General features: G+C 46.6%; 2 protein-coding genes across 2 annotated transcripts in view; both read right to left on the bottom strand.

Annotated features, from left to right (window-relative positions):
* LOC131268786 (uncharacterized) overlaps positions 1-1,437 on the bottom strand; it is a 5,206-nt gene extending 3,769 nt beyond the window's left edge. Inside the window, exon 1 of the mRNA XM_058271060.1 lies at positions 1,416-1,437. Coding sequence (XP_058127043.1) covers positions 1,416-1,437 — 22 coding nt within the window. The remainder of the gene's footprint in view (positions 1-1,415) is intronic.
* Positions 1,438-3,333: 1,896 nt separating this feature from the next.
* Positions 3,334-19,772, bottom strand: LOC131268785 (integrator complex subunit 6). Its single transcript, XM_058271059.1, has 8 exons — positions 19,632-19,772; positions 19,307-19,507; positions 18,557-19,213; positions 18,291-18,455; positions 12,628-12,732; positions 11,753-11,882; positions 4,196-4,895; positions 3,334-3,958 (listed from the first exon to the last, which is right to left on the bottom strand). Exons 1-8 carry the CDS (start codon positions 19,755-19,757, stop codon positions 3,334-3,336), a joined length of 2,709 nt encoding a protein of 902 aa, XP_058127042.1. The 5' UTR covers positions 19,758-19,772.
* Between the last annotated feature and the right edge of the window lie 2,190 nt (positions 19,773-21,962).

The raw sequence follows: 21,962 nt of genomic DNA, 5'->3' as shown, positions 1-21,962 counted from the left end.
TAGGACCTTCTTTTTTTTTTTTATTTGTTTGTTGATTTATCTTAAGTCCACGTTGGTTTGGTGGTAGGATAGAGTCCACACGGCGAAACAAGAAGCAGCACCAGTTAAAAGTTCACATCGACAGATATAAGAGGGTTTGTTTGTTGCACGAAAGACATCGAAAACTGGGAAAGATCAAAACATATTACGATGTTCTTTACGAATGCAAAAGGGTAAAACGGGAATTAAAGAAGCGGTAAACAACACGTACAAGTGCAGCAAAACCAGTAGAGTATAATACGAGATAACATCCTTTGTGGGACTAAAAAACGAAATTGGGTCACATAAAAATATGGATTAAGAGTATAAAGCGTATACGAACGAGTCAATCGAAAGTAAATGTTTATCAACAGGCAAATAACTAAGACAACTGATGAAAACGAAAGTCATGCTTGTGTGAAAATAGCCATCAAAAAACAATACCGTTTTTCGAGCCTAGCCGCAGAATTAAGCAACGACCTTTCGTTCTGTTGATATTGCTTAATAAAAGTCGCATATTAAGCCAAATTAAACCCCCGGAGGTCCTGGACAAAGAACCCCGCGCTCATGGCAGCCAAGTAAGTAAACCCGCCCTCCCCCGTCCCTCCAACATAATCCATGGTCGCAGAGGCGTACAGTGCAGGGCGTACATTTAGCAGAAATTAAGGACAGAAACCTTAGTACGAATACTTTTAAGTGGCATGACAAAGCAGAAAAAAAGAAATGTGAATAGTGGAATCAAAACAAACGGCAATACAGTCGCTAATTGCTAATAGAATTTCTATAAAAAGGCATCAAAATACACAATAAAGTGCAAAACAAAATCCGGGCACGGAGGGTGATAGCCGAGAGCGTCTCGAATGCATCGGTTACTGATTGGCAAACAGAAACGTTCAAAAGCGACATCTACTTCCTAGTGCTGGTTTGTTCGTTCCTCAATCAATCTCGAAACATTTCATAATCTATGATGGCTAATGAATTTCCCACGTCAAACCTTCTTTTCATTCAACTCATCCGAGAGAATGGTTGTATCTTTTGTTTCTTCACTGTTACAATCATGACTGAACTGAGTCATTTGCGAACCGCACCACTTCAACGATATTAATGTATATCCGTGAGTGTAGAGTTGACCTATCGGAAAGCATAACGAAATCGTAAGAGCGATAAACAGAAATGGTACATGCCCTCAAAAACATCGCCATTGACGGACACTGCAACACCGCTATGCGAGATGTGTTCGCGCTCGTTTGCTAAATTTGGCTAAATGAAGCAAAAAACATAGCCATCCCAACCCCCTTTTTCAGCGGTCGGTCACTGCCTTTCACCCACTAAGAAATATAACCCCATTGCACCTCCTTCCTTCCAAGTAACTCTGCCCATCCCTGTTATAAAGTTACCCTTGTAGACGGCCATACTCATTCTCATTTCCTCACGAAAAAACTTCTCACCCTTTTCGCGTACAAAGAAAACTTAAAGGCCAAATTTGTATCTAATTCTAAATATCACATCTTACATATTCATCTAGTTTTAGTTTGGTTGTTGGTGGTTTAGCTCTGTTTTTTTTTTGTTTAATCCTTTTACTTAAACATTACGTTTTTGTTATCATAACACTATATAAGGTATCATTAAGCCCATAAGTTGTTTTCAACATCCTATTTTTCCACTAGATGACAATTGTTTGGTTAATTTGTCTTACCCCGCTCCGCCGGTTCCGGCTGCCATGGTTCACTGACTGTTTATTAATACTATATTTTATTCAGCTCACCCCTCCAGCTTTTATCTGATCTTGTTGTTTCTGTGTGTGTGGTTTGTTTTTTCATTCATTAGATAGGTAGGTTTACAATAAATTATGGTTTACAATAAAGTATGGATCTCTTATTTATCGCTATAAATCTATCAACTACGTAATGGTACGCAAATGTTATTTCAATAAGTTAATGTTTCCTTTTTTAATGCGGTTGTTTTGCTTCGATGCGTATATAAATATAGTTTCATATCATATAAAAATATAAATGTATATGTGTCTGCAGTTACTTCTACTTTTCTTGTTTGGTAGCTGCTGCTGCTGCCGCTGTTGGTTGTTCTTGTTGTTGTTGTTGTTGTTGTTGCTTTTGTCGTCGGTTGTGTTTTAAATGTGTTTACATTTACTCTGTTATTGGCTGTATATTATAATATAGCGTTAAATATTTATGGTTTGTAAGATGGAGTAACTGGTACGGTTAAAGATCATCCTACTTCTACTCCCTTCTTGTGCAATGCCCTAAGGAGCGCACAAAAAGTCAACAAAACGGCGCTACACGACCAATAAGTCTATCGTAACCTAACGCATCAGCAAACATGGTAAATGAAGGTGTGCATGGCACAAGTAAAAGTTCAGCCAGATATATTGAGATCAATCTAGACGATGGAGTCCGGATGCCGGTGTGATCCAACACCGCACACGGTTGTGCGATCGGATTGAGATAACCGGAAGCGCAGTCGTCACGGGGGAAGGGGATCAAAATGTCCAGCCCGTGAAAGCTACTCTTCCGGAAGCTGGCACAAACATCGGATCCTCCAAAATCGGGTCACTTTCCGCGACTTGGTAATACTATGTAGCGTTGGTGGTGTTGGCAACAGTACAACCAAGGCCACCCCAGAGGAGGTGTGATTACACCCACTACCATACCAGCGCTACGCAGGACAAACGCTCCAGATCTGGCCTCTGGAATGTGTATCGCAATAAGAGCGAGAACTGATCAAAACAATCCAACCATACGGCTTATGGAGTTGTGGCCGATTGGTAGCTAAGGTTAGGTTTATGCGTATAGATCGGTAAATAGAGCACTTGGCAAGGATGCTATGTATAATAAGCACTTATATGCGTCAAGCGATAATCGGTAGTGGTGCATAGTGCGTAGTAGAAACCGCAATGGCCGTTCGTGCGCACCTCACTACCGAATCACCTTCCTCTACGATATCCTTTATAGCGAAGATGCATGAAGTGTGTGTGTGTGGGCGGGGTGGTACATGTGCTCGTACATTGACGATTAAACAAACAAAAGAATACTGGCTATGGGGGGGCGCACAAACTAATCTAAGGTTGCAATGCTGCGCTCTCTCATCCTTGCAGCAGTCTCTAGGAAGATCTAGTCGTACTACACTTACCCACACACAACATCACACACACGTATACTTTCGAACCCAGGCGGCTAGGCTATATGTCAGATGGAAGGGGACGTCGTTGGCTGGCGATCGTCCGGCGATCCGGATGCGCCCTTAGACGAACAGATTCTTCTTATACTTGAGCCGCTGCTTGTTTCTGGCGGCGTTTAATCACATGTGTACGATGTGGTTGTAGAATCGGTCCCTCAGCTCGGGATGCTTCACCTTGCAGTGGGCCTTCATGTTATCGCGCCGGGTGAACTTTTGTCCGCACACCGGACATTCGTGGCTCTGTGGCCGGTGAATGTTGGCGTGATGCCAGCGGTTCGAGACGGTCTTATGGCAGCTAACGCAGCTGTACAGCGTCGGGAAGGTACCGGTCAGCTGTATGAACAGCGAGGAGTAGTCGATGTTGTGGTCGCGGCGCGTAGTGCTCGAGGAGCTCGCACTGGACGGGCGTAGGCTGCCGCCAGCGGCGCCGACTCCACCACCGGGAACGGAGAGGTTAGAGCCGGCCAGTCCGCCGGCCGGACCGCCCATATCTGGCTCTCCGGCGGAGGACATCCCAAACCCGGCCCCGCCGCCGGTACCTCCAGCCCCGGCAACGCCACCAGCTCCGCCGCCACCACTGCTGCCGCACAACAAGGACGACGATGACGACGCCGAGGACGACGACGACGACGACGACGACGAGGACGACAACGATGTATTCGGTGTAGGCGGAGTGGCGGAGGAGGCGGACGTTTTGCCGCCATTGTTGCTGCTTCCATTGGTGCCGCCGCGGTGGTGTTGGTTGCTGCCGTCCGTGCCGTGGTGGTGATTACCCCCGTTCGCCGAACCCCGGCAGGCATCGGCCGTGTTAAAGGCATTGTTGGCAACTTGGTGGTGGTGGTTGTTGTTGTTGTTGTTGTGATGTTGCGCGTGGAGATGGCTTGGGTGATGATGTTGCTGCTGCTGCTGTTGCTGATGCTGCTGCTGCTGCTGCTGGTGGTGGTTGTGATGGTGGTGGTGATGGTGGGAGAGGTGCCCGTACTGCTGCTGTTGTTGCTGCCCATTGACGCTCAGGCTGGCCGTCAGTCTGTGATGCTCGACGAGCGACTCCACAAGGCTGCCTCCGAGCGGAAGTGGGAGACCTGCGTGGAGCAGGGCGCCGTCACACCCTCCTAGTCCTGCTACGCCTCCTACCACTCCTGCTGCTGCTGCCCCTCCTCCTCCTCCACAGCCCACTGCTGAGCATCCACCTCCTCCAGGAGCATGCCCTCCAGGACCGCCGCCATCAGCTTCCCCAGACAGATGGCCCTTGTCCCCTGCTCCTGCTGTTCTACTGGCTAGCCCTAGTCCTGATCCGGAACCACCTGATCCGACTACTACGCCGCGGGTGCGCTCAACCGCGAGTCCGGCCATACTCTCAACGCCTCCACAGCCACCACCAACTCCTCCTCCTCCTCCTCCTCCTGCCTCCTCAAGGCATCCGCGTACACCTCTACCGTTTGCACTTCCGCCACCACTCTTTCCACATCCTCCTCCTCCTCCTTCATACTCTCCACCATCACTACCTCCTGCTCCTAAGCCTGCTCCTGCTCCACCACCCACAACCGCACGGCTCCCATTAACGCAGCCTCCCGCTGCCAAAACGGCATTCACAACCACTCCTGTCGCTAGATCGTGATGATGCAAACCGGCACGTTGGTGGTGGTGACGTGACGCCATCGCGAGACGTAACATACGGTCACCTGTAAAGCACACAGGGCACACAAGAAAGGGCGTCACGAGTGCGCCTCACCACGCCTCCATACACCTCCCGTCTCGTTCAACGCACACACGCACACACACACACATACACACATACACACACAGACACACACGCACACACAACAAACGGGACGGAACTGAACGGAACGGAACGGAACGAAACGAAACGGAACGGAAATGGAACGGAAACGGAACTTAAAAACCATAACTGTTACGAAAACGGAAACGGAACTGAAACGGGACGGAGACGGAATTGATTGGAGGGGGGGAGGGGGAGCGTACCAGGAACAACGCGCATAACTACAGCGCACGCACATTCTGTGGCTCACGCACGCCCACGCACGGGTTGTCACTGGCACAGCCCGCAACAGAGAGAGAGAGAGAGTGAGTGAGAAATACAGAGAGGGAGAGAGAGAGAGAGAGAGAGAGCGCGAGAGGGCAGGGCGGGGGACCGGAACCGGCAGCCAGAAGGAAGTGTGTGCGCGGGATATCCTTGTAACTGCCGCCAACCCCGCATCTGCCCTCGGTTTCACAACGCGCGAGTGCGGGGGCACACGCACGCACGCACGCACACCCGCCAGAAAACATGCACAAGCGCGCGCACGGAAGACGCAGTCACAGCCACAGACACAATTGTTTGATTTGGTACTACTAAAACTATCAGATCCATACGTTGTACATCATGAAATTCGCGTTTGGTTTGTTTTTAAATACTATGTTTCTAATTGCTGTAGATGTGGATACGTTTCTCTGTTTTGCCATAAACATCAACTATGTAAGGATTCTGGGAAGGAAATCTGGATATGAGATACCGTCTTGTATAAAGAAATAAAAAAATATCGTTTGATATTAGTGGAAAGATATTTCATTGCATGACTAAAAGTTCGCATGATATGATATATTTATATATTCGTACGTATGGTATATATAGATATATATGTATGTATACAGTTGATGATTGCACCAATCAGCTAAAATTCTTATAAATTTTTTTTAGGTTCATTTTGACAGCTGGTTCTTCTAATGATTTAAGAATGCAAATGCGGCTAACACTCAGTAACGTAGTAAAATCATAAATTTAGCTCTAACCTAGAACACATGTCACAAGTACAGTTCGATTCGGAACGAAACAAAACGAAAAGGAGCAATTCAATTCAGTCACTAAACGAAAGGGGAAAACGAACCTAGATAACGGAACAAGGAAAACAAAATAATGAACGAATAAAAAACACGATGATCAAACAAGAGAACAGATAAACTAACTAATTCGCTAGGGTATGCTCATACTTAAGTAACTATCGTATATTAACTGTTCTATAGCTTACGTAGAAACTGATTACACTAGAGCTAGATGGCTTTGGTTTAGCATGATGTTAATGGAGGGAGAAAGGTGGACGGAGGAAGGGGGAAGAAGGGTGGTGGAATGGTGGTGTGTGATAAATATGAACATAACTTCGTCAACTTAATCTTAAACGAAAACGAAACCGAAACAAACGCTTTGAATCAACTCAAGACAAATTCGAATTCGATCGCGGCACACAATAGGAAGTCCATGGCATTGGATGGCAACTGTTTACTAAATTTTAAATTACAGCTAGTTTTCCCGAAGTGGATAAGCACCGCATTCTGCGTGTGGATCAATAAAGATAGTGTTATCCTGCTTGCATGAGAATGGTGGCCAGCATCCATTCTAACTGCAACTAATAAGGGTTGAATAGGGCAAGAATGTCGAAGTCTAGAACCAATCATGAACATATATGATAGGGTTTATTTGGAAGAAAACATCAAGTTAAACTAACCGACTGAACAATTCAATAGATTGTTAGGTGTACGCAACAATACACGGAAATCAGTACCATAAATATGATCGCACGATATCAAACGAATTTCAGCAACCACAACGAAACAAGAATCATCAACCAAACGATCGTATTTGTTAAATGTTTCGGTTTATCTGATGTTGTTCACACTTTTTCAATGTCTGTTTTGTACAGGCTCGTCGGAATGTTATTGTAACACTCATAACATTGCTTCACTTACCTATTTTATTTAGAGATTAAGTTATGAACTAGCTTTCATATTTGTAGGAATAGTTTTTATAACATTTTTAAACTTTCAAGCTTAAACTGCCATACGTTTTTCAGCAATCAAAGTAAAACTAATGAGGGCTTTGCATTTTGTGCGTGTGCTTTTAAATTTGTATCGAAAAGACGGCACGGTTGTTTTGGTCTAATTAAACGTACTAACCGAACATTGATAAACCAATTATATAAAAATGAGCTGACGCTTTCATGAGCACTATTCGCTTTGGTTTGCATCACTGCCGACTGTCCATATGTGATTTAAACTAAAATAAATTATGTATCCATGTTGCATTGCAGTTCTTTTGGGCGAAATTTCGGTTCAAAGCTATTCTATGCATCGGATTGAGTAATGTATTAATATCTTTTACAAACGTACATAAAAGAACTGAGGAACATTTACACTAAAGGTTTGCTACCAATAGCATCCGTTAGCAGAAGTAAAGGAAATCGATAAACGACACTCAAACAGAGACGACATTGAGAGAAACAATAAAAAGGGTGTTGGCGAAGAAAAACACAAAGATTAACCAAAACAGCAGTGGAAACTTTTCCAAGACAAAAAACAAGCATAACCTTTTTCGCGTAGTATCAACAAAAAGGGGGAGCTCTTTAAAGGATAAAAGAAAAACCTCAACGAACCAAATCACAGGAGCGAAACATCGAACACCGTCGACTACTATTCGCCTGCGTGTCAAATCATCGGAAAGGTAAGCTAGTATCTTCTTTTCTGGGGTTCCCTTTTCGTTGTGTATTCCTTCTCTTGTAGCTTATTCCCTTTTGCCACAAATCTCTTTTTCTTTAAACAACATCTTCGTCCCGTAATTTCTTACATATGCCTGCCACATTTTACTGTTGAATATGTTGGATTCATATCTGATAAGGTATTTCTTTTCTAAATATCGCACCCAAAACAGCCTAAACAACGCTTGCTACCGTATTGTATGCGTAATCTGTTGTACATTTCTTTGCTTGTATTACGTTCTTGTTTGTGAGTCTAATGTCATTCGCATCAGTTCTCAATGTGTCCCTCCCGATTAATGGTGTTTATTGATTCGTAGGTTTGATTCGTTTTGACATATGTGTTCTTTTAAAAAACCAAATTGTATACTACCAGTCAACCCGTTAATTCCTTTCAGCCCCAATTCCTTGCACAATGTTTGAGTGAAACAGGAACCCTTCCCTTCACAGCATAAATAATTTGTGATGATGGGAACTACCTACATCACCATCAACATCATCGTTCACTGCTTGGGAAGGACATTCTGGTCTGCATAAAGTGGTTTAGAAATCAACCTCACTGTTGAGAGTTTCCAAAGGTCTATAACGTCGAATGTTTGACGAAGGACACAATCCACCATCCCGAATTATCGTTTCCCGCAACTTCTTGAACCAAATTCGTAAGTACTCCAGAACCATCCGGATAGAACGCAACAGCCCCTCGACGCAGGCACGTAGTTGCGAGCTGACGCGCAAACAGAAGCTAATGTTTGGAGCAAGTTGCGCAGAGCAAACCGAACACACTATGCAAACTTGCGAACATTGCAGCAGCACTGTTGGAGGGCCTGTTGACTCCACGACAGTTCACAACCTTCGTACCCCAAATATATCGTTTGTTCAACCAAAACTTTACTGCAAATACGAAGAATGTCAACTTTGTACAGGCATTTGGTGTTTTTTTTTTGTCAACATATCAACAATGCTTTAAACAATCCTTACGAAAAAGTCACAGCAAGAAAGGGATTCAAAATTTTAAATATCAAAATGCGACTGAGAGAGTACAGGTAAAAGAGCACACATACACATTAACATTGAAGTTTGTGTGAATGAAAGTGGAATATAAATAGATTCATATACGTATATAGAGAAGAAAGAAGAGTAAATGGAAGGTATTAGAAAGAAAGCGGTGAAGAAAGAGAAAAAGGAGTGGAAATGAGTTAAGATATAAAGAAATCAAACAGCTGAAGTAAGAGTGGAAAACCAGATGAAACTCAAGCAGAGAGGAAGAAAATGTAGTTTTCCAAAATTCTAAAAGCTTCCAGTCTGCCAGCCCCATAGCCCAATGGTGGTGCAATACGGTAAAGAAAAATTCTGGACCAAACTTGCATCCAAACTTCAGTTTGGCTTCCTGTCAGAGCGTGGAAGCGGAGCAGCAGTTAGCAAAAACAAGCAAAAGTAGCTCCCTTTTGTGGTACGGTACCTTCCCCACCCCCCCCAACCCCTCCTTCCCATTTCCACCTTCGCATAGCTGCTCCGATTGTGGTGGCTCTGAGTTAGAAGTTTGAAGCTTTCGAAGACAGCTATCCTGAAAGCTCACGTCGCACGGAGCAGATATGTGTTCGGACGAGGCACATAACTGCTGTATACGAACGAGCCCTCCCACCTTTCCTGGGGTGAACATAACGTACATAAATACATAGAAGGTATGTTTTAAACCGGATGGAACACGCGAAAGGTATACACTGTAGCGAGTGAAATCGTGTAAATGACAAACAGTAGGTAATGTCTATCGGTTTGGTTTAGATGATGGTTTGGTTATTTTCCTTGTGGCTGAAAGGTAGAGTTTGGTACCGGCGTGTTTACGCCCGGAGTACGTGACACTAATCCGTCATACATACACAGCATGTTGGTGTTCGTTCATTTCATTTCGGTTGAGAAGCGAGAAAAAGTAATGCATTAGTCACGAGACTTTCCTAGAGCCAACAGCCAAAACCACAGCCAAACTCTTCCCAAATTCTCCTAGCGCCTCGCAAAAATCATATTTAATAGAGAAAGAGAACGAGGAAAACCCACCCTTTCGTTCACTATGTACGAGTGGTGGTATATGGTGAGTGGTACTGTCCCGACATGTTGCATTTTTATGCAGCTTGAATATATATTTATATATATAGATATATAATATAATAAATATGTACGCATATACATATATGTAGGGAATAAATATGTATACCAAAATATACTTACTCGTGGAAAAGTTCAAACATTTACAGATGAATGCATAGCAATACACTCGTACGTGTGCATACAAATACGAGCCCCTTTCAGTGTTACACATTCTTGTTTTGGAAAACGAACATTTGGTTTTTTTTGTTTTATCGATTGCACAAAATGAATTTGCCAACATTAGTTTGACCACTGAAACGATCGTTGAACTCAAACGGAAAATAAAAGAGAGAACAAGAGGAAGAGAAGAAGAAGTTCGAAGATTTGCAGGAAAAGAAGATAAGAAGAAGAAGTAGAAGTTGTAGAAGAGAAGAGAAATATCATGAAGATGAAAATGAAGGGAGAAAGAAAGAAAACGATTCGGAGCAGAAAAAGAAAAAAACTTCTTTAGGAAAGGATAATAATAAAAAAAACCAACAATAAGAGATATAACTATACTAACGATAATTTGTGCGCAGACACACCGATGCTGCGTCGGCACATTTAAATGCGAGGTTTTCGAGCATAGTTGTTTGGAGAACAAGTTTGCACACTTTGCAAACACATCACCGGTTAAGAAAACAGGCACCAGAGCAGGTAAGAAGTTACCAGCGTACGAAGTTAAAATACTTGATCACAACAGAACAATTGACATATGATTCTCGATCAACGCGCACTCCAACGGTGGGGGCGCCTTATACGCAAACTAAGTAAAAACACAAAGGTGAACAAAAACAAACTGAACAAATCGAAACAAACTGCTGAATAAAATGGATACGGGAGTAGGTATAAAACAAATATCTCGTTTGAAAAAACAAACTTGTTCGCTCAACGCAATCAAATACTAAGAAAGTGTCATGTGGCACAGAAAAAGAAGAAAAAATCGATAAGAAAAACAAAAACGAAAACTTAAAACGAACCAGCGAAAGGGTAAATGAAACAAATCAAAACGTGTGAAAACAAACGTACACCATATATCAACTACTACAGTTCAGCACAAGCATTTATAGCGGTGAGAAGAGGAAAGTAGTAATTTTTAAGAGGATTGATAAAGGGAGTGCGAGAGATAGGGGAGGGGAGGGTGATTGGGGGCCAATTCGTATTGGGCTTAGGTTAGCGGGGGTAGGGTTGAGGGGTTGTAAATAATAAAAAAAAAATCTTAAATAAAATGTTACAACAATTACGGGCAGCAACACTGGGTGTGGGTATATTCATGTGGGTGTCATTCCTCAACAGAGAGAGAGAGAGAGAAAGAGAGAGAAAGAGAGAGGAGCGAGAGAAAGAGACAGACAGAGAGAAAGAGCGAGAGCGAGGTACTAGCAGCAAATGTAGGTTAATAAGGATTAATGCTATGAACAGTAAAAAGTGGGATAAAAAAGTAGCAGATGTAAGTAGTTACAGTAATAGTTAAAGGAAAGAAAAAAAGGAAAACAGTACGTGTAATACTTGAGTTTTACGAACGCAATTCTAGTAATTTAATAAAAAAAAATCAAAACGACTGTAACAGCACTAAGAGTACGGCGCTAGATAGTAACGGTATGATGAAAGTGAGGAAATTCAAATAAATAGTAGTTTTTAGTGGTCATAACGGAAAGTTTTAAACAGTGATTATAGTAACATCGAAGCGGTTTAGCAAAAATGATACAAATTCTAACTGTGATGATCACAATGATTACTACGAACGGTCTCAAAACTAAAGAAGGATTAATAATCGAGGGTTATCAAGTATATTCCGTCATTTGAAAAAGGAGGTAAAATAAAAACATAGAGGGTTGTCTAAGAAGGGATACAGACAAAGGAGTAGAAAAGTTAAGTGTTTTTTTGTTTTCGCTCACCATCGATATTATCCGGATGATCGGGATGCGACAGATGGGCCTCGCTATCACCGCTTTCGTTGAGCGATGCCATGTTGCCGGGATTTAAAATGTTGCTCATTTCCTCCGTGTTCAGGTTGATTGGTATCGGCTGTTGGGAAGAGAGCGGAGAAGGGAGGGAAAGAAGTATGAGCGAAAGTGACACACGTCGGTGGTAGGAGATGCTAGTGGATGCTAAAACTGCTGCACCAAAGGGTAAGCCAAGCCGGGCGATGGAGCCTAGGGAGCTGGTGGGTATGAACAGAACCCCGTCCGGAGGTGCGGAAGAATAGAGCAGAGGTTTAGAGTGACCGCATACGAAACCGATGCGCGATAAGCACTGTTCGATGGTGAATAATTGAGAAATGTGGCGTGTCGTAATGCCGTGTTAAATGAATTTCCATGTAGTGAAACGCGCGCTTGGTGTAAACAAATTGATATGCTCGGAGATATACCAACCCGGCAAATGCAGACGGTGATACTAGAACCAAAGGCGTTACACTCTTTCGAGTGATACTTTCCCCAACCAAATATCGACAGCGCAATTAGCAGATAAAACATCGCAAAAGTCACACTTTAAAACAATCTAAAAAAAACCTTACAAACTCATTCAAACCCCTTCTGATTGTTTTGGGACGGAAAGTCACGAACTGTGTAGGGAAGAGTAAATGAAATGGGAATGCGTATTTTAATAATAAAAACTAAATCTGTCAACCCTATGGTAGAGGACATAGCGATGAACTAAAACACAAACCAAACCAAACAACAACTCGAGCACAAAAGTGAACCTAGGATATACAACAGCTGCACGCTACGGGCGAAAAAAGAATAAGTATAGAGGGCTGTGGTGTAATTACATGTCTCGATTTGTAGCGAATGTGGTTCACGTGTGGTTCGAGCCCCATGCCGGAGGAAGTCAGCAAGCTAGACATCTCGTCAGGATAAATTGGCATCTTGAGAGGCTAAAAAAAAAACACCGTCGAAAGAGAGAACAAAAACCCGAAAGATTGTACTGATACCTAGAAGGATGTGATTGTATGGTTGAATGTGAGAGTGCAGCGAATTGAGTGCATGATTTGTGGAGAGTCGACTAGAGTGTTGTGTTTTAACACCGTTTGGCAGTTCGTGGCGCATCCTGCACAATCTATTTGTTCCAAGCTGAACTCATCATCATAACGCACTGACAAAATAAAGGTATATCTATTTTTGGGGTTTGTAAGATAAAGGTTTTCTTGAGGCGCACAGATATTGCAGTCCTTCCGTGATGTAGTATCAATCCCACATTGTACTTTTTCTGTAACCGAAACTAGCCATTGGCAAGGATATGCGACAAACCGGAACGACCATCGGGTTGAAGTCGGTCGAGCCTAATGATGCTGCCTAGCTTTCCCTATCCAACACACCTCGATCCAACGTTGGGGTATAAGGCCAGACAACCCGCTTCCTTCCGCCAAGTCCACTCCCACACCTCAGTTGTTCCGAACGTTTACAAAACACCCTAACCTCGCGGGTATGTGCTTTGCTAGAGTGCAGTTCCAGTGCAGCAACGAGGCCGACGAGGCTCAGTGTTGTTCCCGTCGACTTCGCTAAAACCGTCCCCCCTTGATTGGTCCGATATGGGATTAAATTATGCATTTATAATGCCAAACCGGTGGTGGTGTCTCTCGATGGGCCCCCCAGGTTCGAATCCCTCCCATCCCGAACCCTATATCTCGGGGCAGAAGTCACTGTATGGCAAGGGTTTCTCCTTCCCTCTCCGGAAATCGCTTCGCTTCGACGGGGAAAATCCTATGCGTTACAACGTTAACCTCCGTCGGAAATGGTCAGTCATTGGCGTTTATTGACTGTGCCCAGTGCCCAGTGCCTACGTCCGCTCTCCTCGAGTCGTCTTTACCTAGATCCAATCTCGGTCTCGGGACGGGATAATCAGCGCTATGGGGTTGGGAAACCAGGGTAGTACCGGTAAGGGATTATGACGGGATGGGAGGAGGAGGAGAAAGCCTCCTCGGCTTCGATTTTAAAGCCCAACGAGGCCAATCTAATTTTTTCCTAATCTAATAGACTTGTCGTGCCCATATACGCTTCCGGCGAGCCTCTAGCTGACGTTGGGAGCAGGAGGGAAGGTTGCGCATTAAAATCATTGGCCGGAACATTACACGCATGTTGTTACTCGCCACGCCAGGTTCCAGACTTTCAATCGATTGGAAGTAGAATCAAATATTTAACATCTTACTGAAAAACTAAAACGAATCACTTGGACTGTAATGAATGGTGTTCTAGCTGTAGAAGAAATCGCATGTTGCCAACAACGCGCAGGGGGTTCGATCCGTCCAAAAAACCGTCATACAGAACAAACTGCTTACATGTATTTGATAAAATATTCATTTATTTTGTTGCTTATTTGTATCCTTCGCGAAGGTGTATTATAATTACTCGCCGCGTCCTCCTTCTTGCCCGGATCAGTAAAACGTACCCGCCACACACATCCGCTTTACTCCCGCGCTAGGGGTGACTCGTCAGGCGGGTACGATACCCGGGCAAGGGGCTATTTACGCGGACACTACTCATTTGCAAATATGGCCACACGAGAGTGCACTTCGTGAACTACGCTCCTACGGTAACAACAGAAACACGATAGGCATTTCGATGCGTTTTGTTTGGTTCCGCTCTATCCTCTAATCGCTATATTTCTCTCCCCGCTCCGTTCGGACGCCCTTTTGGACGTTCTCGACTAATAATGTTGTTTTAAAAATAATCTACCCAATGGACACTGAATCATCACGACCCTATCTCAGCAATAGTTCAAAAGGCTGTCTCTGGTTCAGCAAGATCACCACGTCAAGTAGGAAGGCACAACACAAGGAAGCAGAGTACTTACTGTCCCTAAGTTCTCCATGGCGGTCTTAATCTAGTTCTTACGTTATTAAAAAAAAGGCACGCTTATTACTTCTTGATTCCCTCTGCATTACAGTGTACGTGGGGAAAATAAACCTTTTTTCACTTTTTAACATTGACTTCAAATCAACAATCCTTCTAAATACCAAGAAGGCCAGTATTCAGCATTAGCATATCTCTTTTGGATCGATGTAATTGCTTCGTTAAAACCACAATGTTCATTAGTCGGTAGGTATATGGTACAGTTCCTATTGTCGAACTTAAAAGATCTACGTGAAAAGGTAAATACACGATGATCCAAAGGTAGAATGTGGTTAAAAATGACCATTCAGCCACTTTTGTGCTGAACTTAATATTTATGAATCCTTTTGCTTGGTTTTTGTTATCTCCACACACAGAACAAAACCGATGACCGTTTTGTTAGAAGGAAGACAAACCCGATTGAAGTCAAGGGTGCGAGAAGTGAACATGGGTTTAGTACGCGTACGCAGCACTGGTACACGATTCAGGCTTTTTCGCTCCGATGTTGATGTATCTTTTAACTCTCCATTAGTTTTGTACAATCTATCCCCTTTGCGGGGGGGAGGGGTCCGGGATCTCGCCGGAGTGGCACGGAATTGGCACGTAGTATGTGGAGGTATATATATGAGCGGTTATGCGATCATCAGTGTGTTGTGTCGCCGTCGGTCGGCGGGGTTTGGCTTGTCGCCGCCGTATCACATGCACTACTCTCGTCGCTGTTCGGGCGCACTACCGTCAGGCCGTGCCGGAGCGCTTCGGTGGCCTCGCGCTCGGTACAGAGCCGGTGCGCCTTGCACTTGTCGTGATGGTTCACGATCTCCAGCCGGAAGTTCGAGTTCCCCTCGGCAAACGACGTGCGAATGTCCGGTATGTCGTGGCTCCAGCGGCGGCAGTACGCGCAGAACATGTAGTTCTTTTCCTCGTCGTACTTGAGCCACGCGAACTGCTCGAGCCAGTTCATGCGAAACCGGCCACCCTTGCGTGAGGCGGTCGTCGCGATCGCTCCTCCTGCGCCACCAGTACCCCCTCCTCCTGTCGCCACCGAGCCACCGCCACCACCACCACCCGCTTGATGTTGTCGAAGCAACCCGGGTGAGGTCCCGGACTGCTTCCTCGACTTGGACACACCATTTCCCCCACCACCTACTACAGCACCTGCAGCAGCGCGGAAGGAGGAGGTTGGAAGCGTGGCTAGGCGGGTAGCGGCTGCGGCGGCAGCGGCAGCAACGGACGAGGGCCCTCCACCACTGAGGACGGTGCGGTTCGAGGCAGCAATGGCCGCCTCTAAAATGGCATCTTCGGCGGCCGTCTGCGCATCTGTGTCACCTTCAGTAGTACCACCACTACTACCCGGGGCATCACCACCACCACCATCGGCATCACCACTGCCGCACCCGGCCACCAGGCTAGCTTTGTGCGCCATCAGATAGCGTTGCAGGCAGGACGACTTGCCGCCGGACCAATCGGCAATGGAAGCGAGCGCCGCGGCGGCCTTGGCAGCAGCAGCAGCGACAGCTGCACTACCCGTGTCCCGGTCTCCTGCACCACCAGCTCCTCCTCCTCCTCCTCCTCCGGTCGAACAGGGCGACGGAGCGTTCCGCTTCACCGTCAGCAGCGGCGGCGGCGGCTCCAGGTCGAGGTGCATAGCCGTGGCAAGGGACCGCTTCAACTGCTGCTGCTGCTGCTGCTGATGCCTCGGCAACTGGCGTGCGGCGGCGCTCGTGGGCGGCCCTTTGCCGGTGGTCGGCGCCAACCCGGCAAACCGTAGACTCAGCGCTCCGGTTCCGGCTGTCCCGGCAGAACCACCAACGACCTGACCACCACCACCAACACCACTATCACCACCACCACCACCACCACCACCACTACTACCGACACCACCACCCCCACCACCACCGCCACCATCATCAGCACTACCAGCACCAGCGCCGCCAAGCCCACCACCGCCACCGTCTCCATAGGTCGAGGCGAGGCTAGAGGGCGTCGTGCAAGAGATGGAGGAGGAGGAGGAGGCGGAGTAGGAGGAGGAGGAGGAGGATGACGCCAGGGACAGACCGGGAAATCCGGGCAGGTAGGACTGGGAAGAAGAGCGACAGGAGGGGGAGGAGTAGGAGGAGTAGGGGGAGGTGGAGCTAGTGGTGCGGAGCAGCGGCACGACGTTGGAGGACGTTGCCGCTGCCGCCACCGACGTTGCCGCCGCTGCCGACGTCGCCGGTGAAGCCGATGATGACGGTGAAGCTGACATGATCGATGCAGACGGTGCTTTCGATTCGTCTCCCCAAACATTTTTCTGTCAAACAATAGGAAGGGAAGGAGGAGTCAGTGCATGTCTCTTGATTGGCAAGATTGTTGTTTACGGAGGGCGCGAGGGTTGTTGCTGTTATGGTTTGCTTTTTAGGAAGAGGAAGGTTGTGGCTAGGGTTTTGGGGATCTCTGAGGAGGCAAGGAGAGAGAAAGCGGCAGGGTGGTTATGCCTCGGGCTGTAATGCCCAAGGTTCCAGAGGGTGCCGGATGAGGGTGCTTGGTAGGTTGGTCGGTTGGTTGGTAGGTTTTTCTTTTGTGGTTGGTTGGTTGGTTGGTTGGTTCGTTGGTTTGTTGCTTTACCGGATAGAAAAAACGAGGTTTATCGGATAATCCGGTTCTATCTCGTAGGATATAAGGTGGAAGGAGGAAAGCGAATGGTGCTGAACATCGATTCTGCGAGAACCATTGCAAGAATCCATGCTTTGTTAGTGTCAAATAAAAAATAAACATGATCTATAATAACATCGTAGTTTAGGACGGTACACATCGCATATAGGTGACGTACAGCTTTACCACCCATATACTCCACTGCCGTTCTTCTCGGAGCAAACAGTTTAGATAAGAGATATGCTTGAGTTCCAAAATACTCTAATCTATGTCGTTGTCGTTATCGTTTATAAAAAAAAAACTTCCCAAAATTATTGATCCTCACCATCTTCTTTGAGAACTCTTGGTCTGCGGGATAGATGATTAAGCTCCAAATTACATTCGGTTATTTGCGAGGTCAATCTCACCCTTGTATCGCTCAATGAACGAGCCACAAAGGCGACAGAGCGAATGGCACACTGAGAAGCCCTACAAAAGCAACGCCTATCGAGTACCGGATGTCCACCGACTGTGGCGAATGCCTGACAATCGATCTCGCAACGGTATGTGTTGGCCCACGCAAAAAGTGATTGCAACTCCCGGCAGTTTGTTGGATGGATGCAGATGTATGTCAAATAGGTCGTTGGTTCGGAAGTTTGGGAGTTTGGATGCCTAGCGCAAGTGGAAAATGACACCTGTAAACTCGCGAGACTTGCAGTATATGGCTTGGCAGGTCACCGCCCTTAGCTCTACGTTAATTAATCTCCGTTAGAACCCATACCCGGAGATGCACACTCGGGGTTCGGGGGTATATTGAGTGGCAATGAGAAGATAAGGAGATACATGATATCAAAGGGCCGGCTCAAAACGAGCAGGGTCACTTGTACCAGTAACCATCAAGTAGAGAGCGAGAGGGAGAGAGAGAAAGAGAGATAGAGAGCGACAACAAGAAACAGAGAAGTGGAATGGAATGGTGTCGGTGTGCCAGACCTACCTGCAGCAAATCAGAGGACAGCGAGTGACGCACTGGCAGCTCCGGTAGCTCCTGCTTGATGCCAGCCAGCGGATGTCCGGTCAAAGGATGTACCGGGGCCGGCGAACTCACTTTGAAGTCGTCGTCCGGCTTGGGACTCTGCTTGAAGCTGCTGTGAGATGATGCCTGAAAGAAGAGGCAGAACAGAACAACAACGGGTGGTGTCCGGTTTAGGTTGCAGGATACACCGCAGAGCGTAACGGTTCCCGGGGCGGTTCTCTCCTCACCTGTGATTCGTATCCTTGCCTTTCGTTCATGAGGGAAGGTGTCGAGGGCGAAGAGTTATCACAGGTGGTGGACATTTTACGTTTCTTCTTATTCTCTACGGTGCTAATTTCGCGGTCCTCCGCCGCTAGGTAGTCGCGCTCGTCCACGAGCGAGGACTGCATCAGATCAATGCTCGCACTCCTGGACGGCTGCTGGACCGATGGCACCTGCGCCGGGTGCTGCTGGTGGTGCGATTGGTGCGATTGTTGTTGTAGCTGCTGCTGCTGCTGCTGCTGCTGCTGCTGCTGCTGTTGTGCTTGCTGCGGCTGGTGTTGCTGCTGGTGCGGGTGTTGATGCTGCTGCTGCTGCTGCTGTTGCTGCGTGGGCGGCTGCGATTGATGCTGCTGTTGGTGTTGCTGCTGTAGGTGCTGGTGCTGGATGCGTTCGAGCTGGTCGTGGTCGGCCAGCTCCTTGTCGCGCAGCGGCCCATGGTGCAGCGAGTTGTTATTACTACTAATAGTGTTGTTGTTGTTGTTGTTGTTGTTGTTGTTGTTGTTGGACGCGTTCGGCAGGTTGAGCGATTCGCGATCATCCCGCGAATCCCGGATGCGCTCCGAGCGAATCTTGTCCGCGTCGGCCGAGTACCGATCCGCGCCGCTCTCTGTCAGTCCTCGCACCTGGTGGAGAAAAACAAGCCGGGTCACTCAGTTGTACGGCGACCCACGACCCCGCCATTGCTCCTTCTCCTCCTCCTCCTACTATAGCCTTACCTTGAGACTTTCGGCAGTCTTGAGGAAGTTCTGTAAATTGTGCTGCCCCACGTTGACCTCGCCCTGGTACATGAAGTCGAGCAGGGCGCGCATCTCGTTCACCTCCACATCCCGCAGGTAGATGATCGGATGCGGATGCTTGTTTTCGACGAATATCTGCTCGAAGTACGGACTGCAGGCAGAGAGGATGGCTTGATGTGCCTGGCGCGCGTTGGTTGTGGTGGGGGGGAACCCGGGAAAAGGCGAAGAAAAACGAAACGGTTAGTATAAACGGTCCGGTGTGGGTCCGGACTGTCGGACCAGCTAAAGGGTTGATGATGTTTACTTTGACGATTCCCTTGTCGCACGCCAGCGTAACGTCGCACAGTTTCTCATCTTGCAGCAGCGTGGTGAGAACGGTTGTTAAATTAGACTGATGATTGTTCCAGCGCAGACAGTATTGCTGGTCCATGATTCCGGTGTCGGTGCTGTTTCTGTTGGGAAAGCGGGGAAAGATACGGCACATTATTGCACGCTGCCAATGGAGGAACAATCGAGAGGAACGTTCACCGGCGCACCGGGTTTCCTCTTCGTTTTCTCGGGGTTTATAACAACCCGTCCCTCCTTTCCCAATCCGTCGGGGTTTGAAAAATGAACGCACTCTGCCGAGTTCGAGTTTATACATTTATCCCCAATCCACGTAACGTAACGTAGCTAAGCTCCATCGATAACTTCATGTATTTTTAATCATCTAAAGCGTTCGCTATGAATTCAGAGTGTTTCTCGGAGACAAACGAACGATGTACCGAAGCAGAAGGAATGTGATCCGAACGCTTTGGAGAGGTTTGGAAGTGATTGTTTACCAGTCGAACGACGACTCCTTTATCATCGATACCTCGAGAGTGTCGGAAGTGAGGCTAGCAATTTTTCCCCAATTATCTCGTCTTTCAAACGGTCCACCATCGAGAATTGATCATCCTCCTCCTTTCCTCCGCGGCTAGGTTCTGTTTTTCTTCATCTTCCAACTTTTTTCGTGTGCTCGCGCGCGCTTGTTTGTAAATTATTAAACCCAACTAAGAAAGCAACACATCAAATCAATCTGTTTCTATTATTTTCCACCCCATAGTCGGCGGGGGGGGGGGAGGGGGTGGAGCTAGGTCCCCCGTTAAAAGTTTGCCAATTTGTGCGATTCTGCTTCCCAAAATACCTATTTTGTAATTCAATGACTATCTATGGTTGGTTGGGGGAGGGGGGTTGCCAGACCTAGGCCATAAGGCCTATAGGGGAGAGAGGGAGAACTGGACCAATTTGAAAGTCGCCATCGGTCGTCGTCGTCGTCGTCGTCGCGCTGCAGTAACCTTTAATTGGTATTTAGGCCGTAAAAAAATTCGCTAATAAAAATTAAAAGAAGAGCCTCCCCAATGATAACCGGCGGCGCACGATGAGAAGAAGCACACGATCTGACCCTAATGGAGGACGGGTTGGGCGGGGGTTGGCGGAGGGAGGCCCTCTCTCTATTCAATATTTCTCCCCGTCTTGGTTAGTTGTATTTTGTAATTTTTTTGTTTTTTTTTTTGGTTTTTTAGTTTTTATGTAGTTCACTTCGGTCTCTTCCCACTGTTCTTCCCACGTCGTGGAGAGTGTTCACGACGGTGACGGGGGTTCTTTTCGGTGGTCATTGCGCCACCGAATCCGCGGCGAATCGGCCCGCACTAATTCGTAGATTTCATCGGTCGTTTGCGCGTTGGAAATGTGTAACAAGACCCCCACAAATGAAATTTTGCCATCAAGTGCCGCATCAACAATTCGCACTAACCTCTCTCCCTCTCTCCATTGGTTATCTTCCTCGTAAACTTAAGTACCGCGATGGGTTTTATGAGGAGTTTGCGAAGATCCGCCGCCCAAACCCCCGACAGAAGTAGGCGACGGAACTAGTCCTTGATGAGGTTAGGGTTAACCGGTGAAGTAAAGGGGGGAGGAGGGGGCAAGCAGATAGCTGATTTTAATATTTTCTGGCTGTTAAACATTTGCCAAAAAAAAAACCCATAATCGCGGAACAACCAGCGGAATTTTAATGCACACATGTCATCCCCTTGCCGCCGAAGCAACTGATTACACACTCCAGAGGCCAACAAATGGGCCCGGGGTCCGGGGGTCGAGTGATTGGAGGGGGTGCCGGGGATCATATGATGCAAAACTGTACCGACTGTACTTAAACAATTACTCAATGCCAAAGATAATAAATCAGCGCAGAACGGAACGAGATTCTTTCGAAGGTCGAGGAATAACAAACCTGTTGGTCGAACGACTGAAAACACGAAGAAACATGTCGAAACATGTTTGCGTTAAAATATTTCCATTTTTCCCGAATTCTGCTAAAGATTATGGATTTTTCCGGAAAGTACAAAATTGCCTTTTGGCTAGCTCTTCTTCGTTCGAGACAACGATTAATACACGGCAGTAAAATGTACGGTTTTTTGCCAACCTTGAGCAGAGCTTATACCTAACAGGAGCGGGGGGAACGCAAAGCCACTTGTGACTCACAGAACAAGCCTTCTCTGGTTGCGGCAAACTTCCACCAGCGTAGGAAATTTAATCGATCCTTTCCGTAAAGTAGCGAAAAGACGGCGTCTTTATTCGTTTCGTCTTGGTTTGCCGGCGTCGGAGTGTTTCTCTT

The sequence above is a fragment of the Anopheles coustani genome, chromosome X (genome assembly GCF_943734705.1).
Source record: "Anopheles coustani chromosome X, idAnoCousDA_361_x.2, whole genome shotgun sequence".
Classification (NCBI taxonomy): Eukaryota; Metazoa; Arthropoda; class Insecta; order Diptera; family Culicidae; genus Anopheles; species Anopheles coustani.
Note: the sequence above shows the minus strand (reverse complement) of the source record. Positions and strands in the feature narration are given on the sequence as shown.